This window comes from Columba livia, chromosome 5, assembly GCF_036013475.1.
Source record: "Columba livia isolate bColLiv1 breed racing homer chromosome 5, bColLiv1.pat.W.v2, whole genome shotgun sequence".
NCBI lineage: Eukaryota > Metazoa > Chordata > Aves > Columbiformes > Columbidae > Columba > Columba livia.
In genome coordinates, this window is record NC_088606.1 from 45,151,687 (window position 1) to 45,171,320 (window position 19,634).

The following is a 19,634-nucleotide window of genomic DNA, read 5'->3' on the forward strand; positions in this document are numbered from 1 at the left end:
GCAATATCCAGTCTTCAAGTACCTTGGGAAGGGAATAAAATTTGACATGCCGTTGATTCCGTTGACAAAAATTTAGCACATTCACCCATTTTCAATAAAAATGAACCCAACAGTAGCACTTGCTCATGCCTCTGCCAGTCTTTCTAGATGAACAAAAATAACTTGCAATAAAACAGAGGTAAAATTTGCATTAGAACTGCTCATCATCAATTATAAGTAAAAATATTCAGGGATCCTTTTATGAAGTAAAAAGTTACAGTACCAAAAAAATTACTTTGACGTCAGTTTCCACCACTGCCACAGTTGCTCTTAATTTGCATCACTGAAAGAGGAAAAAGGTGGAATAAAAAAAAAAAGAGTAAGTTCATAAACAGTGTTAGTTCTTTAAAAAGAATCACTAAGCAGTGTGTTTAACACTAAAAGCTGGAGGGTAGGTTACATGACAGACAGCTGATTTAGTTAACTTTCTCTTATTTCCTTCTGCCATGGAAAAGGAGTCAGGCACAGAGATGAAGCGAATTTTCCATGGATACACAGAAAATCGTTGTCTGATCAGGAGTGATAAAAGCTTTCCTGCCTCCCAGCTCTGTCTGCTCCTGAGGAAAGGCTGTAGCTCCCCAAGCCGACACTCTTGCAAATGGCACATAACACACACACTTTAGAAGTTGTGGTTTGTTCATAAACAATTTATTTCAAACATGTGCCCTTGTTGATTCAACAATGATATCTGGAGAATCATGTCCTCCACCAACCAAAAAGAGAACTGATTTGGAAATTTTCCACCTGACTTATTTGCTGATGATACCTTGACACCGCCTCTCTCGTCCTCCTCAGCAGCTGAAAGTATGGCTCAGAGTGAGCACAAACTTGCACCTTATTCTGAAATGGCTAGAAATACAGTGAACAAAGAATTAGTAAATCAACCACCCAGGGAGGCAGAGGGCTGTGAATTTACAGACAAGTATAAAACATCTTATTGGGATATTTACCATTTATTTTTCCACAAGTAAGATTAAAAACCACTTTGACTTTAGTGACCTGCGGTTCCCTTCTCCTTATCCCCCAACAGAAAGAAACAATTCCAAAAATGCTTGATGTTCCTAATATTTTTAATAAACATTTAAAATCCTGTCCTTCCGCTTCTAAAAAAGCAGGTAGTATGGTATGGAATGAACAAGACTGGACAAAGCATGAATTTTACATGGATGAATTTCTGATTATCTCTTCTTAGTATTTGATATGAATGTGTGCTTGGCATTTCCATTGACTTAGATTATAAGGCAGGAAGCAAGTTATTTTGGATGCTGATACCAATCTGAGGATTAGGGAAAAACTAACAGTGCCTGGGTCCTGGTACAGGTGGTCATGGACTCATGGAAGTTTCTTGGTTTAATATTTACACGGATGTTTTAAAATTATGGTCTGTGACATGTATTTTCCAAAGATGCTTCTATATCTGAGGGAAAAAAAAAAGAACCCTTGGTCAAAATCCCATCTCTTTTTAAAAGTCTTGTTAAAAATTTTGATTCATCAATTTATCTTAGCACACTTAAAAGCAGAACAGAGAATAATGAGATTTTTTAAAAAAGAGAAAGATGATGATCTCTAAGGAGATCGACGCTCTTTTTTCATAAGTAAATGACACTGAATGGTGCGGATTCGATTCTTTGCTGGGGCAAACTCCGGCTGAAGTTTTAGTGTTGACTCATACCATTTCATTGCTTTTTCAAACTCCTCCTGTAAAGAAAGAAAGAAGATTGCAAAGAGTCAGATTCTAAAACCACTAAACACACTTTCTATGTCATTCCTGTCCTAAGCAGTTGAGTAGTATGGTATGCACTAAAGCTGAGGGTTTTTTCCCCCCTCTCTTCCCAAATAACTCTGATGCTTTCATAGGCTAATGACACAATTCTGCATAATCCATGGAAGGGAGTCAAATCATGGTTGAACATTACTGAACAATGTTCCTGCCTTTTCCTTTAAATAGTAGATGTCAGAATTATTGCTGTAGAAATAACTTTAAAAAGATATTTCAGTCAGAATTTACATAGATCAAAGCTTTAAAATGTTGGACAATGCAAAAACAACTTTGCTGAAAAGCTAATCTTTTTAGAAACAACTTGAAACTATTTTTAAAAGATCACTCAAAGTAAAGAAAGCAAACCAAAACCAAACCAAACCCAAAACTTAGAGTATATAGTAGATAGACAATTTCAATTGACAAACTGGACTCCAGAATGGTAGTAAGAAGCACTCACGCTGAAATAACATCTACTTTTATACAGCTGATATCCAATTACCTGTGCCACACCGCTTTTTTATTAACTAGGAACGTATGCCAACAACCAATAGTGTATTAAAAGAAAAACAAGAGGGGGAAAGACCCCAAACAGTCTAGGTTTTTCAGTCACTTCTACCACTCTTTTTGTTCTCTTAGGTTCCTTTTCTCAGTAACTATTTGCACAACAGAGAGAATATTAATTTCTAGCCACATTATAAATACCAACCAGATCAATGTGAGTTGTAAAGTCTTGGTTTAAAAAAAAGGTGTATTTTAAATACAGTTTCAACAGGAATTACATAGAAAATGCCATATTAGTTTGCTGGAGCACCGACAAAGAGCAATGAAAACAAGAATAAATTTTTTCCATCTTTAGATGTAATCTTTTACATTTTCTGTGATCTGATATTATTTTGATGCTCCTTTAGATTCCTACATGAATAGTTTCTATAGCACCCATCCAAAGTTTTCAGTCCTTAACATGGCCAACTGTTTCCCCTTTGTAAGGCAACTTACTGAAAAGTTTTGCAAATAGCGGAATGTTGGCCTCTATAACGCTATACTATTAATTAGCACGATAGCTTCTACAACCTGCTGGTCAGAGTCAGCTCTCAAATACAGCAGGTTAAGGATGATGTAAATAAACTAACTTGTCTTCATGTTAGTATAATTTGATCCAGAAGATACATTTTATCCTGTTACTACAGGCACTTCTTGTAATGAATATGGGGTTTCATTGAGAAATCGCTCAGATCCAGGGAGAATGAAGTTATCGTGAAGCACTGTGCTACTTTAAAAAGACACTGGCAACCCAAACATTGAACTTTTACTTAATTTCTTTCAAACAATTGTCCAAAATAATACCTTAACAGAACAAAGTTATGGCCTTCTTAAGTTTGTTTCTATTGTGTGTTTGACAGTATTGTGCATTTCAACTCTTCTCAACCCTGACTGCCATAATACATGATTATCTGCTCAACTTGCCTTGTTATCTCCATAATCCCCTCAACCACAGGAGCAAAACTTTAATGGCAAATCTATGACTAGTGAAGAAAACTGACAAGGATACATAGTAACATGTAATTGAAGATACTTTTGACACAGACATGTGACGTATCAACTATGTCTCATTTTATTGGTGCCTCTTTTACCCTTGAAATACAATGGCCCTGTTAAAGTTATTGAGGGAAGCCACAAGAACCAAACTGGCATTAATAAAAACAATGAACATTTTGTGTTCAGAGTAAGCACCAAAAGCTAAATTGCAGACTGGAATATGTAGACAGTATGAAGAAAGGGTGTTGATAATCCAGATATTGAAGTTAAACTTCCCTTGTGTTTGTTCACCACAACTGTGAACTGGGTTTTAATTATTATGCTAAGCTTGAGTATTCTGCATAGAGACCCAATTTATAATTAAATTTCCCATATTATAAAAATATCCTGGGTTTAGACAGGCAGCTAACCCAAATTATCAACTGTTTGCTACTGTCTTAACAAAGCTTTGCAGACAGCATTCTGAAGCCAGCTTATAGAAATGTTTGCCTTCAAGTACTTAATGAGTAATAAGAAGAAAATGAGTAATAAGAGCTTTGGCATTCAAAAATATTATTTCTTGTTGATCCTACCCCAATTTCTTGAATTCTGCTCCTTCAAAATTCTTTGTGAGAATTCTATTTTTATATACATATAAATACTGTACCAAAGACAGACATAACTGGGTGGCAGCATACTCACCATTGCTACATAGACATTTGCCAGTGTGAAATGATTAACCACAAAGTGTGGTGCTATTTCCACTGCCATGGTAGCCACAATGATGGCATCATTCCAGAGTTTTGCGTTGTGGAAGATGTTTGCTAGGCTTATTAGTGGTACATCCTGGAAGAGAAGAGCAAGCAATAAACAACATTTTTTTTTCCATTAAAACTGTCTCAGGATCAGGAAACTAAACAGAAGACTCCACCACCTTGCCACCCTCACTTGGTTACTACTCACTTCACTATCTGCTGACTTGGAAAGTGATGAGCCAGACTTGTTTTACTGTAACAGGGTATTTGGACCTGAGTTATAAACAACCCCTGCCCCCCGCCTCACACACATGCATCTGCTCACAGTAGTCACAAACACTACTGTTGCATAGACAAACAACTCAAAAATTAACTCACTTAAGTGTCCTGGTATGTACATTTATTTTTTAAATGCTCTTACACTAGTCTCCTCCCCAGAGATGCATTCTCAGACAAGACCAGCTCTTTTGTTTGACCACCCTTCTTGAGCTTTTGCATAAAAAGAGAAAGAATATGAACAAAAAGGGGCAGCAAGGAACTGAAAAAAGGATCTAACAATTAGTGCAACTGATGCACTGTTTTTTACCCTGACTCTGCCACAGAACTCCTATATGATGCTGCATAACAGATATAAATAAAATTTTCTCAGCTAGTCACTAATGGTATGTTTCTTATTCCCTAGATTTCCTTGTCTGACTGAGAAAACTGTTGAGCCCTGACAATCATAAGAGACTCTCTTGGAGCTGGGCTTCACACCTTCAAAGGACAAAATACTGTTTAGTAGCAAGACTTAGGTGCCCCCAACAGGCCAATAAAAAATTCTGGATGTATTTGATCCCTGCCTCCTCGACCTCCACAAGGCAAGGAAGACCTTTGGTGGATAAGTCACTCATGTTCGCAAAGCAGATACTATGAAGTCAGAATCACAAAAGAAGCCCACAGGAAAACTAAGTTACCTTTTATTTACGTGAGAAAAGGCAAAAGAAAGCAGACAGAGTGCATAAAACCAAAGTGGAGGATAAAACAAAATACTAAGTAGCTGTTAATTCAGTGCTAACTCTGAGTTCAAGTTGCAGCTGTATCTTTACAAACAAGACCCACAGTTTTCTCTGGAGGCAGCTTCAGTATGGAAGACAAAAATAAGGCCCAAATCTGGGGTTAGCCAGTCCCAAGCAACATTATACCACATTTCTAGAAAACAGCACTACTACAACATAATCTTGCCAAATTGTAGTTTCCAATTCATACTCTGTCCCTTATAAGTCACACAGCTAAAGGCTCAATTTCTGAGGAACCACTCCCAGTTACATCGAAAGACAGGAAAATAAGCAAGAGCCTGTTGTGTCAGATCCTGGTTGCAAGTTTGTTTTAAAAGGTTAAGTACAAAGAGATGGAATTATAGGATACATAGGATGTGCAGCGGGGATGTGCCTTGTTTTGGAGTAAAGCAAAGAACTGTTGCACAGTCAGGCACTAGCGTCCAGCTGAGATTCACAGCCCAAACACTTAAGATTTAACCATTTAAGTTATTCCTTTAGATATCACCTTCTCCTCTCTTTAAAAGCACAACCGGAAGATATAATCCCCTCTTGAAAGCATAACCAGAAAATATACTCCCCACATCTTTGGTTAGCAGACTTGTCCAGCCAAAGGCTGATGAAGATTCAAAGTCCTACATAACAGGGGGAAGTTAAGCCCACATTGCCCAGAGAGGTGACAAACCCACTGAAACACAGGAAATTGCACTGATCCTCCTTTGCAGTTGTCTTTTTTTTTTTTTAGTTATTATTTTTTTAAAAAGAGAAAGTCCACACTAAAAGGTTTCACAACTAGCTATTACAGATACTTGATACACTGCGCTGGCCTTAATAATAGACTGTGAAAGCACTATTGTAACAAGCAAAACATTATTTCAGCTGAGTAGTGGGCACATGCGTGCACACACCTTCATGTGATGGGGTGCATAGTGCAATGCTTGCCGTAAGCAGTCAATTGCCTTCTTTCCTTGGCCTTTCACCCTCCAGTACAGAGCTGCCATGCTAGAGAGGACCCATGAAGTCTGATTCTGGCGAAAGAAGAACACAAAAACCCAGTCATGTAAACACCTGTAGTGAACAGTCTTCTTGTCTTTCACTCTTGCAATTTACATGATATATTGAGGTAGAAGGTGTTACACTTAAAAATAGCATTAAACTATTTCAAAGCAGAAAAAAGTTTCTTATCTAACAAAATATATATATAATAGCCAGGTAAATGAGATTGCCAAATGAAACAAATCCTAAATGCAACATAATTTTCTTAAGAAAGGAAAAACAGCTAAACAGCTTTAAACAGCAACAACAGTTTCAGCAGCCACAACAGCTTCTATAACCAGCTGTCTGATGCTGAGCATCTAGATGTGTATACCCATTACACAACATATAGCAAACAATTTAGCTGTGTTAGCTGGTTGGACTCATAGGCTCTTTGAAGTCACTGGAAAGAAAAAGCATGGTCTGGGATGCAGCTCCGAGCCGAAGCGTCACAAGCCTAGCTGATTAAGTTTGTTGCCTCTAGCTGGCTGACTTCCATGTCACGTGTTAGAACAGAAAATACTACGTGCTTGAATTCTGTGGACTCAGATACAGTAAATTAATGTTTACACTCACATAAGCAATTAGATAAGTAGCCATCTTGATTTGTTTGATTAGCTCTTGTGAATACTGAATGAGACTGGTAGATGGAAGAATTGCATTTTATTTCTGGCACAGCTAGCTTTACTGAGAATTCTGTTTCTGGTTTCACCACTAAATTTTCAGCTTATTTGGATAAAGCCTTATGTCTGCAGGGGGAGTTGTAGTGTTTCAGAGAAAAAAAAAAGTATACATCTAAAGTGAAAAGAAACTAAGTCTTGTAACCTAAGTAACATCTTTCTGGGAATGACAAAAGTATATTCGTTTTAGTTTCAAAGCAAGTAAGTTCCTCAGATGGCCTTGTGTAGAAGGGACTATGGGCACCAAATTGTTTTGACTGAGCCCTCTTTTCTGTAGTAGTTTAGGATATCCTCCCCACTAACTGTAAACATATAACAACAATTCCTGCATCTTTACCTACTCTGTAGATCCTGGGAAAACTATGCTTCTAATAATTTCTTCCTAAGGCCCTCAGCTGAGGTCCTTTGCAGCCTTACTCTAGCTAGGAAGCCTGGTTTTCTTGGGGGAGAACAGAAGTGCCGCCTTGCACATGGTGCCGTACCTCTGCCTGAATGCATCCAACACTCCAGCCCAACACTGCAGAATACAAAAGGAAGCCCCTGCCTGTCAGCTGTCTGACTGCCGCATGCCAAAAGCGTGACTGGGGGTTGAGCTGTGGCTTAACTCAACCTTCCGTTAGCTCCGAGTCAATGTAGCATAAAAACAAAGAAAAGGGCTGAGAACTGCTGAAATAGTTCAATATATATATCAACAACCAGCAATACTCACCAGCTCACTACAGGGCTAGAAATATTGGGAAATTTGACAAGCTTGTTTTAGCAGAGAAATATGCAAGACACTTGCTAGTGTAAACACAGGATATAGCTCAAAAAATACCTGTGAGGGCATTATAGATGGTGAATAGACACAAATCCCTAGTCCAAGTAGTGATCTGCTCCCTGACTGGGATTTCAGACAAATGTTTTGAGACCGGATTGACCACTACATTAGTCACGAACGGCAAGCCCAGGCTTCTCATTTTCTCATTTACACATACCTTTTCCAAAGCTTTGGCTATTCGAGTACCAACTTGTTCTAATGACTGTGGTGAGTACTGGTCTTTGCCAAGATTCTGTAGCACCTATGGAAGAGGAAGAACAAGCGCTTAGATGCTGGACCCTGGTAAGAGGTGTCCCTCTCTTGTTGGCTGAATTTTTTCCCCAGCCTTTTACGAACGCTGTAACCTGTTTCAACCTAAACATCACTGTCTATCTTGAGTTAATACTATCTGTATCATCATACAGTTTTATAACTCCATGGCACTGAATAGTAAGAATGCTAGAATTTTATGTACACTTAGTTGGACTTTTCTTTCATTAATTAATCCATCAAGAGCTCTGTATTTATTACGAAGACTAAGTGTTTTAGGATTTCCTTCAGGCCAGATCACAGATGGCTGGAAAAACACTCTGATACAAAGTATCACTTTCAGCTTGCATTGTTCTTATAGTTTCATCCAGGCATTTGGTCGCTGAAGGTCACTGCTGGAGGCAGGGCACTGAGCTAGATGTGCCTTGAATCTCCCATGGTATGGCCATTTTCATGTGACAGTCTTCAGCTCTGGCATACCTCTTTCAGTTGACTTTCTCCACTGTAATGCAAGCTGGCACGACTAGAGACACCTTGCAGGTGGTCCAAAGTGTGCATGCTGGCTGGTAGATTTGGGTTACAAAGGGGCTCCATGGCTGGTTCTTGCAGCTGTGTGGCAAAGTCAATGTGTTCTGTAATGCTATAAAGGTCACAAAAACAAGTTGAATCAGTCAGGAGAAGAAAACAGAAGACATTACAAAGTTCTCTAGTGAGTGTAAACTGCTCAGAACATCGCAAAATCTCATTTCACTAGCTCAAGAAGCAAGAGAAACCTGATCTTCCATCTACACTTGCACTTTTCTTTGTAAGTCTATTGATGAAATACCACATAATGTTTTCAAACTTCTTTGAAATCCTGGGCAGTTCCTTCATGCTTCAAAGAATCCTAAAATCTTCAGTTTATGCACACTGAAGGCCATGTAACTGTCTTGCTTTGTGTGAAAAACTTCAGGTTCATACACAAGATACTTACTCAATGTTTTTAGCAGAAACAGCAAGCCACGTGCTGGCTACAGTTGTAAGCTCTACCCTACGGAGTTTCAGACATTCATCAGGACTTGGCCAGCCAAGGCTACGATAGTCATGCCTCTTTCCTTGAGAAAGGAAAAAAAAATCTGTCTGAAAGACTGTCTGAAAGCAGAAAGACATTCTACTTCAGTACAATGATTCACAGCATACTTTATACCAGTGGATAATTCCCTACATTTGAAAAGTGACAGTCCTGCATATTTCTTTAAGGACATTCCTGAGCCTAAATGGACTGAAGGGAACTTATGGGACTCAACTGGACCCTATGCAAGGCAGATTAGGAAGTGGAGTGTTAAAACCTGCTTCATTACACCTTTTCAATAGCTACAGATTCAGAACCATCACCACTCTTGTTTACAGCTAACATCTCTACTTAAATGTCCTTAAAGAAAGTTCATAAGTGAGTCACCATTTACATTCTACAGCTACAGTAAAAACTAACAAAAGTTGATTGCTCCATCTTCTGACAATCCCAGGTGCAAAATACTGACATTTCTTTTCAATCAACACTGTTTAAGACAGACAGTAGCTTTTACTGCACTCTTACACTCAGGACAGCAACATTTCTGAAACTATTATGTCCTCCCATTTTGCAGAGGAGTTTACTGAGGCAGGGAACTTGCTTTATGTTAACAAATAGATCACGGGGAGAAACAAGAACCTGATCTTCACATTTGAACCAAAGCCTACTAAAATCTGTTACATTTGGTGGATACTGCACCAAGACCTGGGAATCCAGCTTGTGTTAACTGTTAGAAAACATTTTCCTCTTCTGCCAGAAACACCTGAACTCTTTGGAACATAAAAAAAATTCATTGCAGACGAAAACTTGCACAGTGGGTAGCCAAGCTGAACAACGTGCCAGTCTATCGCACCAGCTATGTAGGCAGTATCTCAGTATTTATTTCTAGTTACCTGAAATTTTGCCCATTTGGATGCAAATCCTATTTGCCATCCAAGTTCTAGTAAAACACTTTACCATCATTTGGCAAAATAACAATGAAGTCTGCAAACATCAGGCCTTTTGTAAAGTACTCTGATTAAAGAAAAATTAACTTTGAGAAAAACTGGGAAATTTCATAGGGGAACGAACAGTTCTTATCGCCACCGTGAGCGATCTAATTTTGAGTTCTTATTTCCACGAATGGCAAAAATAGTGAGAGGTATGGAAACACGACACAGAGACTGTTCAGTAGGCAGAGAGCTAGTTAAACACAGGACAGCTCATGTCATTTCCCAGTTCTACCAGGAACTCGCCAGTGACCTCCAATATGTTACTTAAACTTTTGGTGATTTAGTTCTTGCAAAACGGATGTCAGCAGACCCTGCCCCACAGGAGCCTTAGGAAGAAAACTGCTTCACAATTGAGAGATGCTATGTAATAAAGCCACAAAAGTAGCTTGGGGGGAGAGAGGATACATTGAGGAAAGGAGGGGTGTGTGCCCACAAAAGACAGTCTGTTTTCATGTAATCCCTCCCCTCTACTTAAGTATTTCATTCAATAACTTACATTTGTCAGCTGCTAAAAAAGAAGCTTGTTTGAGATTTAATGTAAAAGCCTTCAAAATCTGAAATCACTTTCTAGGTCACCCTATTGTCAAGGACTAAAATGTGTTGGAGAACACATCTTTGCTTACACATCAGCCCTATGACATTAAGATTTTAGCTCCAATGAAATCAAGGTAAGATAAAAAGTATGGGGGCCACCTACTTTGGTTCTCTTCTTTGGTATCATTAGGTTCCAGCAGCTCTAAATTTACATCGTAAGCAATCATGTGCTGATGATTTCTGTCTACCTGGACGCAGCAGTGGAACCAGCTTGCACCAAATTAATAGACCACTCTCCAGTTCCTGTTACTCAACTAGCAAAAACTCCACCTCTCTCTCCAAACCTCCTCATGTATGTTGGTGCAAAACTCTATTCTTCCATAGCCACAGTCTTCTGGAAGACAGTCTCTAAGTTTTCTCATACAATATCACCAAACCAATTTCAGCAGAACACTTAAATCTTCTTATTGATTTTATTTTTACTAGATTAATCTGTCTGCTTTTTGAGTTGTGTCTCTTATGTTTAGTCAGTAAGCAGTTGAAGCTCTCATTGTGCATTTGTGTCAGAAGGGGTGTCTCATCTGATAAACTACTCTGCCCATCCAGTTTTTCAGAAAAAAGACCACTAAAACCTCCTCTCTCTTTTACTACTTCTACTCACAATATCTACACCTCTTCCATTCTCCACTCTTACCACTTCATTCCCAGAAGTTCTGGGAATTGAACAGAAAGTTTTCACTCAGCAGATAGTTATGCTGCACTTCATGAAGAAGATGCAGATGGAAGAGATTTCTAATTTTTCCACGTTTTTTCTAGAAAGCATATTTCACTATGCAGTCCATAACACACATTTATGGTAATAAACCAGTGTCATATAAAAGCTGTAAAGGAAATAAACTGTAGTAACACAAAAGCTGCAAACAACTTGCTTTCTCTAGAAGCAGCAGGTTACCTGTTGGTCCGGGAGAAGGTATCTTTGGTCCACTGATCTCTAGGGCTGTTTGGTAAAAGTTTTCATGTTCTCCTGTAGTCCCTTCTTCTCCATTTCTCCCAACTGGCTCCTGGAGATCCAAACTTTCAGCTTTCGGTTTCTTTAAACGTTTGACCTGAAAAGTGATCTACCAAAAGAACAGCATTAACAAGGTTAACAGTAAGAAACACCGTGAATGTTACCAGTTCCAATACACTACTTGTTTTAGCCCAAAGATTCAAAGACGTTATAGACGAGATCTTTTTATCTCTCTCTCCCTCCCCATCTCAACCCATTCTCTAAGCCTGCTCACTTTCAGTGTATCACACCACGCAAACAAAGTACACAAATTCAACCTCCAACCTAGGAGAAAACTAATTCAACTGCTGGAGAACTGAAAGACATTGTTCCTTACATATTTTGTTTGTAACATGATGACAACAGATATTTCATTGTTTTCATGCTAACCAGAACTTTCGGTTAGAAACTTTTATCTTTTGTAACTGTAAGAAATTTGAAGTCACTCAGCATCATTCAACACCTAAGCTCTTGCTGCTGATAGTCAAAACTTAGGGTATCAGTTTTAGTGACATGGAGGCCTTTCCTTTAGAAGATGGATTGGAACTACTTGTTCATTTCACATAAGCCATGAACCAGCTCTTTTAAGGCCCATAGGGGCAAGTTCCTATCTATATTCCAGTGTTAAAACCCCTGAATTGTCCTCAACTCCCCTCCTCCACCATAGTAAGTTGGTACAAGACTTATGTAAACTCATCCAAACTTACCCATTCAGCTTCATCATCATCACCACAGTCCCCAAAACAGGAGCTGGCCAGTCCATCCTGAGATCCCTTCTTCAGGACCCGGATTCCCTGCAAGTCCATCCGACGACCTTTTACCTCCAGTGCCCCTTCAAAAGCTTCCTGAGGCCAAGAGTTTTCAAACTCATCCACCAAAGCCAGCATCTCTTCAGACATCTGATCATCTTCTAAACTCTCCATTCCCTCTGAACCATTGCTTTCTGCAGTGACTGCATCTAAAAGGGAACACCATAAAAACTTCAAAAATGTTTCTCCTGGTGCTTCTGCAAATCATATTACCTTTTTTCTGTGACCTGACTTTTCTGCTTGCATAAACCAAGTATCACTGACTAATCACTGTGTGCTACAAATGGAGAGGGGGACTAGAGAATGCAGACTTTCCCACTGCAAATAAGCATCAACTGTTGCTTCAAAAATCAACAATTCTAGACCACTTTCATCAGTTTCCTTTCCAAAACAGAATTCTGCCTGCTTGAGAGAGTAAACAGGTGGTGTCTTTTGTCTACATATGTGCAATAAACATGGAATAAAGCTCTCTGTACCTTAACCATAGACACTGTTTTTCTTCCCTTTTGTCTGGCACAGCTGGTACAGAATTTACTGAATCACAGAATGTCCTGAGTTGGAAGGCACCCACAAAGATCATTGAGTCCAACTCCTATCCCTGTATGTGACAACCCCACAGATCACACCATGTGTCTGAGCGTGTTCTCCAGTCTCTTCTTGAACACTGTCAGGTTTGGGGCCGTGACACCTCCCTGGGGAGCCTGTTCCAGGGCTCCACCACCCTCTGGGTGAAGAACCTTTTGCTAATGTCCAACCTCCCCTGGCACATCTTCCTGTCATTCCTTCGGGTTCTGACATTGGTCACCAGAGAGAAGAGATCAGCGCCTGCCCCTCCTCCTCCCCTTGTGAGGAAGCTGTGGACCACAATGAGGTCTCCACTAAGGCTCCTCTTCTACAGGCTGAGGTACAACCAACGCATGCTTGTAGACTCTTGCAAGAAACTACATTCCTCAGCTTGAAAAATGTCTAAACTTCAATCTCTCTTTTTTGTTGTTTTCTTTTTGAAAGCATTTTGATGTTACACTTGAAGAAAAAGAACAGTGAACTGAATGAAACTGGTTTTAAGGGTTACTTGTCACTTTATAGACAGAGCAGGGGAAAACATGGCTTCTGGGAGGAAGCAAAACAGTTCTTCTGAAAAATCTCAAAAGCAATTCATTTGCCAGAACATTTTGTAAGGCTGACTTACTGTCCAGTCTCAAGGAGGAGGGATCCCTTGTTGAACTCTGAGTAAGGGCTTCTGTATCTTCTGTACCTCCCTCAGAATGTCCTTCTGTCATGGCTGCAACTGACTCATGGTGGTCATCAAAGTATTTCTCCTTATCATGACTGCCATCTGGATTTTTCTCATGACAGTGGCCTGAAAGAGAGGAATTTTCTGATACACCATGTAAGACTGCTCCTCCTAGACACAAGTGCAGAAGCTGTAGTGTGGAAGCTACAGTCTTCTACTTTTCTACACACAGATTAACAGAATAATCCTATAAGATACTGAAGACTTTACTCAGCGATTAAAAAACTGGTTTGCCCCTTGACAAAGCAGATCACCTAGAATAGTTACAGTAAAATATGTTATTAGGTATAAATTGGGAACTACTAATGAAAGAAAATTCAGTTATCTTTTGAGGGAGGGTTGCACAGTACATAGGAAAGGGCTGTGTGCTGGTAGCCACTCTAATCACCATTCCCAAGACATATTTTTAGTGAAAATCCACCGTATGTGGGGGTTGCCTGCCACATGAACTTCACTGAGACACCATAATGCTCACCATACTTATGTGCAAGAAAAAAAAGGACCAAGGCAGACTGACATAGGACTGTCAGGCCCTGACCTTCCATGCCAGCAACAGACAGTATGTAGGTTAAACCAGGTTATCAAACTGACGGACAAAAGCTGTGAGTATTAATCCGTGCTAAAAATCAGAAATTTATTCAGTTAAAAACATTTAGAATTCTGTGGTCAGGTTTATGGGTTCACATTCCACCAAATGCAGAGATCTAGAAATAGCACTGGAAAAATCCAAATGTAGAGCCAGTAATGTGCAGATAAAAAAAAAAAAGTGAAAATCAGCAACGCTAGCCTTTGGGATCAGTCAGTGAGACACTGCTAAGCTTTCAGAAAGTTTAATGGGTAGCCACATGCAGCTTTGTAGCAATATTTTTGAGCTCAAATACATTTTAACTAAAGATGTGGGATTTTCTAACAATAATTACTTGCCAGTCTTCCAGGGCAAGAGGTGTTCACAACAGTTGCTCCCTTGGCCGAACCCCCTGAGCTGCACGGGTAGAGAGACAGGGTTCTCCAGGCATGTGAGAGGCTGGGGGCTGCCCTGAACCCTGCTGCCCTGCCCTGGGCTGAGACACGGAGTGGGGCAGCGGCCGCTCATCACAGGGGAACCCTGTCACCAGGGAGAAAAACACATTCTGTGTACCAAGCTGCTGCTCTCAAACTGCTCCCCATTCTACCCTCATGAATGCAAATTGTATTGCTCCATGCGTACAGAAAGCATTATGTTTTTCAACCAGCAGCATAAAATATGAATAATGTGATTAAAGTAAATCAGTGACTCCTTTCTTCTCCACACAATGATCCTGTGTTACAAAGGAATTTTTTTAGGTCTCACTCTTTTATCAGGCCCGCAGGATGAGAGGATGGTTGTAACTCTCATATAAGGGTAACCACCACTTCTCAGCAAAGTGAAACTATAGCTTTTTGCTGCACACTCTCAACTTCTGCATCTGTGAACATTCAGGCGGTATCTTTGGAGGAGAAACAGAACAGTATTTTCCAGGGGGTGGGGGCTGTCACCAAAATAAAATAAAACTATATTCATAAACTCCCTGTGAAAACTATTTCTTACCCTACCTTTTCTGCTGTATATAAAAGAAGGCAAGCAATGCTATTTTATGAGTAAATATATAAACCGGAAGCAGTTAGCTTCATAAACTCTTCTAACATGTCATACAGTTACACTGTACCTTTCCTACTTCTATCAGTCATTGACTCTCTAATCCCCTCCTCACCTCTCCCATGCTGTCAATAAAAAAAAAAATTGGCTTAATTAAAACCAAAATAATACAATCACTTCAATATATGGGGATCCTCATGTTTAATCTATGAGAAATGGTGTGCACAGAACCCTAAAGCTGAAACTAGTCCCTCTGCTTGACATCAAACCAGCTTGATTTTGATGCAAGCCAGGTGCTTCTCAGTAATGCGATGACCACAATTCCCTTTCCTGAAGTTCAACTTATCATTAGGATAAGAGAAAAGGCGAAGTGGTTGTAAAACAGATGACTGTTTTAAATTGAAATAAAAATGCCAAAAAGAGGAAAAAAAAGTTGGAAATAGCAACCAGAAGGAAAAACAACATGAAATTATCAAAATTCTACTTCAGACTGACTATTAATATTAATTTACAAACACTGACAGCTAAAAATAGACTGGATAAAAGTACTGGTTTTCTTGGGATCTGAGAACTGCTATATATAGATACCTGAGTGGAATACATTTTTCAGATTGCTGCTTTCAGTTTTCTGACATCACAGAAGAAAAAAGTTCTGGTTGAAAAACCAAGTGAAGTTCAAGATCTCTGATGAGTGTAATATGAAGCTGATGGTACTGAAAGTCTGCAAGTCAGACCTTTACAGCTCGTATCAGTGGGATGCCTGAAGCCCAGCGGGGAAGAGCGTGAGCCCAGCAAGTCAACAACAGAACACGCAGAATGTGACTTGTACCACTGCAATATGTACAACACCGTTGCTGTGTGATGGACAAGACCGACTGCCACCCTACAAATGCTCGTCTATGTATTATTTATTAACATTTCATATATATTCTTGTCCAAATATGCACATGAATTTCAGGTGTAAAGTCCTGACACAGCTATAAAACTTGGAAGTCTAAGACTAGTTTGTAGTACTTTATCAATTCAGCTTACTCCATCCTGAAAACTTACTAGAAAAGTATCGCTTTCTTGCTCATTTGAGAGCAGCTGCTGCCACTTTTCCTATTGATTCTTCAGAACTAAGAAAGCACAGAGGAAAGCGGATCAGAGTCTGTCATACCTTACATATTATGAGACCTGGTTACTGTGTTCTAGCAGTGAAACAAAAATGCTATAGAGATGTCACAAAGTAAGTGTCTGGGCCGTTATTTAAGCGATGGAAATAATACAAATAAAGAATCTGATTGTGCCAGGTTAATGTAGAAACTGGGAGGAAATAAAAAAAAAAAGAATAGTTCCTAAATTACAAAACAAATTAATTTGCTAGAAAAAGCAAAAACAAACTCTAAACTGAAGCATGGAGACCTTGGAGATTAAAAGCAGCACACGGTATTATATATTAAAGGTCTCTTCCTCATATAGTTCTAGTTTGTAAATTTTTGGGACTAACGTGAATGCACTTGTAGAGAGCTAGAACAGCACACATTTCAAATACAGAAAAGATTTGCTAGATCATTCATCCTATTGAATATTAACCACCTTTTTGATTTTCAGGACCCTTCTTGAATGCCCACCAAAGCTGTGGTACCTACTACAGTCAGTAGGGCTAAAAAAAGCCCAATCCAAAAGTCAGGCTTAAGTTCTTGGTTAGGAATTGGATGATTCCAAACTTTCAGGTTGAAAACCACTTAGCAAAAGGAAAAAAAAACAAAACCAACACCCAGAGTACTGACATCTGTAGCAAGGAAAGAGAAATAGTAGGACGGAGAAGTGACACAGTAGCTGACATTGAAAACTTGCCCTACCTATAAAGGGATAGCAAATACTTATTCAGAAACATACTTCATATTGCCACATCTCTCAGAAAAGTCACACTTGGAAACAATTATGAACTTCCCATATTACATATAAGCCTTTCTGGTACTATGTGGGTTTTTTTGTTTAAAAGCAAACTTCTGTCAATTTAGGTGACTCCAGACCCTCAGAGTGGAAGCCACTGAGCCTAAAGAACAAGGAAAGAAATGTGGAAAGTAGGGAAAATAGGAAACAAAAACAAACAATGCCCTCAGTGTATCACATGGAAGTGCTGTACCTTGAGAAAGGTCTTGAAAGTAATCAAACTTCGACATTAAAGAGCACACTGATTTTTGTTAAAATCTAAATTAATTGCCACTGTAGCTGTTCGTGTCTTGTGGTACAACTGGCAGAGAGAACAGGGCCTCACTAAATAGTTACACCATCTCAAGACATTATTTGGTGCCATCAACAGCATTAGAAATAAAAAGTAAAATTATCTCCAGGCATCTTTGGTCAACACAGAGTTTTTACTGACTGTTTATTTTTTGTTTGATTGTCAGTGTAGAGTTTGTTAAATATAGTGTTCCTAAACTCCACCATCTATGTTCCAGACTAGGTTTAAAAAATTATTGGGTCCTAACTTCACATGACAAATTCATTTCTTTAAATTTCTGGTCCATATTTAGAAGATATGATGGCAGAATAATGTTTCAAAATGAAAAGGCATTTAAAATTTTAGGTATTGATTTTTTTTCCCTGCTTCCTTGCAACAAACAGAGCTGGATTATCTCTTGAACTATTACAAGAGTCAAGTGACTATTGCTGTAGTCAGTGACTTACATTAGATTACACATAATGCAAGTTATCTGGAGATAAGTGTCACGTAAATGATGCGCCGCTTCATGGTTAAACAGTGCAAAGAGAGAACTGAACCTAATAATGATGTAAGTCAGCCTAATACTTGAGCTATTGAGTACAGAACAAACTGAAACCACGCTAACAGGACTCAACAACTCCATACTTGCTTTTTGATGCGTGCTCAAAACTAGTATTTCTCACATTGAAATTTAGTAAACATAGTTCTCTTCTTTATATAACAGGAATGACATCTCACTGAGCTTAGTGGCAACAGGTACATAGATGAATAGTCTCACCTGCAGACATTTCAGGAGCAGCGCATCAAAAAGCAGCCTTCTTTTTACTTTTGCTAGTCACAGCTTACACAGATACAGAGAGACACGAGTCAGAGGGGGTGGTACGTTACTACTTTACACATGACAATGTGTAACAATGCCGTTCTTAGGTCATATGAAAACTTTAGGGGTGGTCACTGCTTGGAGGACACTGCATATTAGACTGATATATATCCATTACAGAAATTAAACTGAAAACCAGCCTGTTGTCACCCACCGCTTTTACAGAACAAGTCATGTTCAGTGCTTCATGTCACAGGCACTATAATTTACCCGAGTTTGCAAAAATAATCTGCAATGAATGAACTCACCTTACAGAACCCTTTAGCACATTTAAAACTACTGGGATCTCAGTCATCAAGATTTGGGACGAACTAGCATGTGAAGAGCTGTCTTTCTGTATCCATAACTTTACTGCAATATTACTTTAACAAGCCAGGGCAGTATTATGGGGAAGCTCTGTTTGAGAGACTGTCCTTCAGACAACACATAAAACAGGAGCTTTGACTTTCACCGATGATTGACACACTGCATACCCAAATTACCTTTATGTTTCAAGGTGAACATGATTATTTCCTAAAGATCCTGTGAGCTATTAACAGCAACCATGTTATTGCAAATGTATATGAACAGATATTTGACTGCAGAACATTTGTTAATGGAAAAAAAATCCATGCCAGTTTTTTTGAGACGAGTTTTAAAAGCAATAGGATGAGCAATAACTAAAGAAGATATCTATCTTTAGTAGCTATTGCTCACCTTCTAAATTAACATGGTTCTATTAAGTTGCTCTAAAATTCATGCATTCCTTTTCTTACTGTTTTCCTGAAAAAAATACATATTTACACTTCAAAATAAATCCCATGATTGAGCTTGAAAGCAAAAACTGCAAGCCACTTATGACTAAACAGGATTGTCATTAAAAACATTATAAAAAGGTCACGAGCCATAACTGCAAGACAGTACTGTGCTCCAAAAGCAATACCAAAGAAAATTTGGTGCTTTCTACACACGTAAGCATTAAAAAACAAAACCCAAAGAGTTCTCAGTTTATTTTTAGTGAAAAATGATCAAAGTGACAAATGGAGCAGGAAAGTAAAGGAAGAAGAAAAGTTCTTAATTACCTGGCTATGCCATACTGACCTGTGAATGTTTGATAGGTCTATACGTAACTGAAGAGAAACACACAAGTCTGCTACGTATTCACTGCAGTCTGTGGGACCCCAGAAAGAGACACAGGCAACCTGCATCCGCAGGAGCATGGAACTGTGGGAATCCTTGTTGCAAACTGGAAAGTGGCAGGCGGCATAACAGTAACACCAGCCTTCCGCCAGCACCTGTCACAGCTGTAACACTGCAAAAATCACTAA

The 19,634-nt window shown here is 39.1% G+C and overlaps 1 protein-coding gene across 4 annotated transcripts in view; it reads right to left on the reverse strand.

Moving 5' to 3' along the window:
• Positions 1-665: 665 nt before the first annotated feature.
• Positions 666-19,634, reverse strand: part of TTC17 (tetratricopeptide repeat domain 17) — a 60,193-nt gene continuing 41,224 nt past the window's right edge. For all 4 annotated transcript variants that reach the window (XM_065064780.1, XM_065064779.1, XM_065064781.1 and 1 more), the window contains 9 exons: positions 13,516-13,686; positions 12,225-12,475; positions 11,422-11,587; positions 8,866-8,986; positions 8,373-8,532; positions 7,801-7,884; positions 6,017-6,136; positions 4,019-4,162; positions 666-1,737 (listed from right to left, as the gene is read on the reverse strand). In XM_065064780.1, the coding sequence (XP_064920852.1) occupies positions 1,606-1,737; positions 4,019-4,162; positions 6,017-6,136; positions 7,801-7,884; positions 8,373-8,532; positions 8,866-8,986; positions 11,422-11,587; positions 12,225-12,475; positions 13,516-13,686 (1,349 nt within the window). In that variant the 3' untranslated portion in view covers positions 666-1,605. The remainder of the gene's footprint in view (positions 1,738-4,018; positions 4,163-6,016; positions 6,137-7,800; positions 7,885-8,372; positions 8,533-8,865; positions 8,987-11,421; positions 11,588-12,224; positions 12,476-13,515; positions 13,687-19,634) is intronic.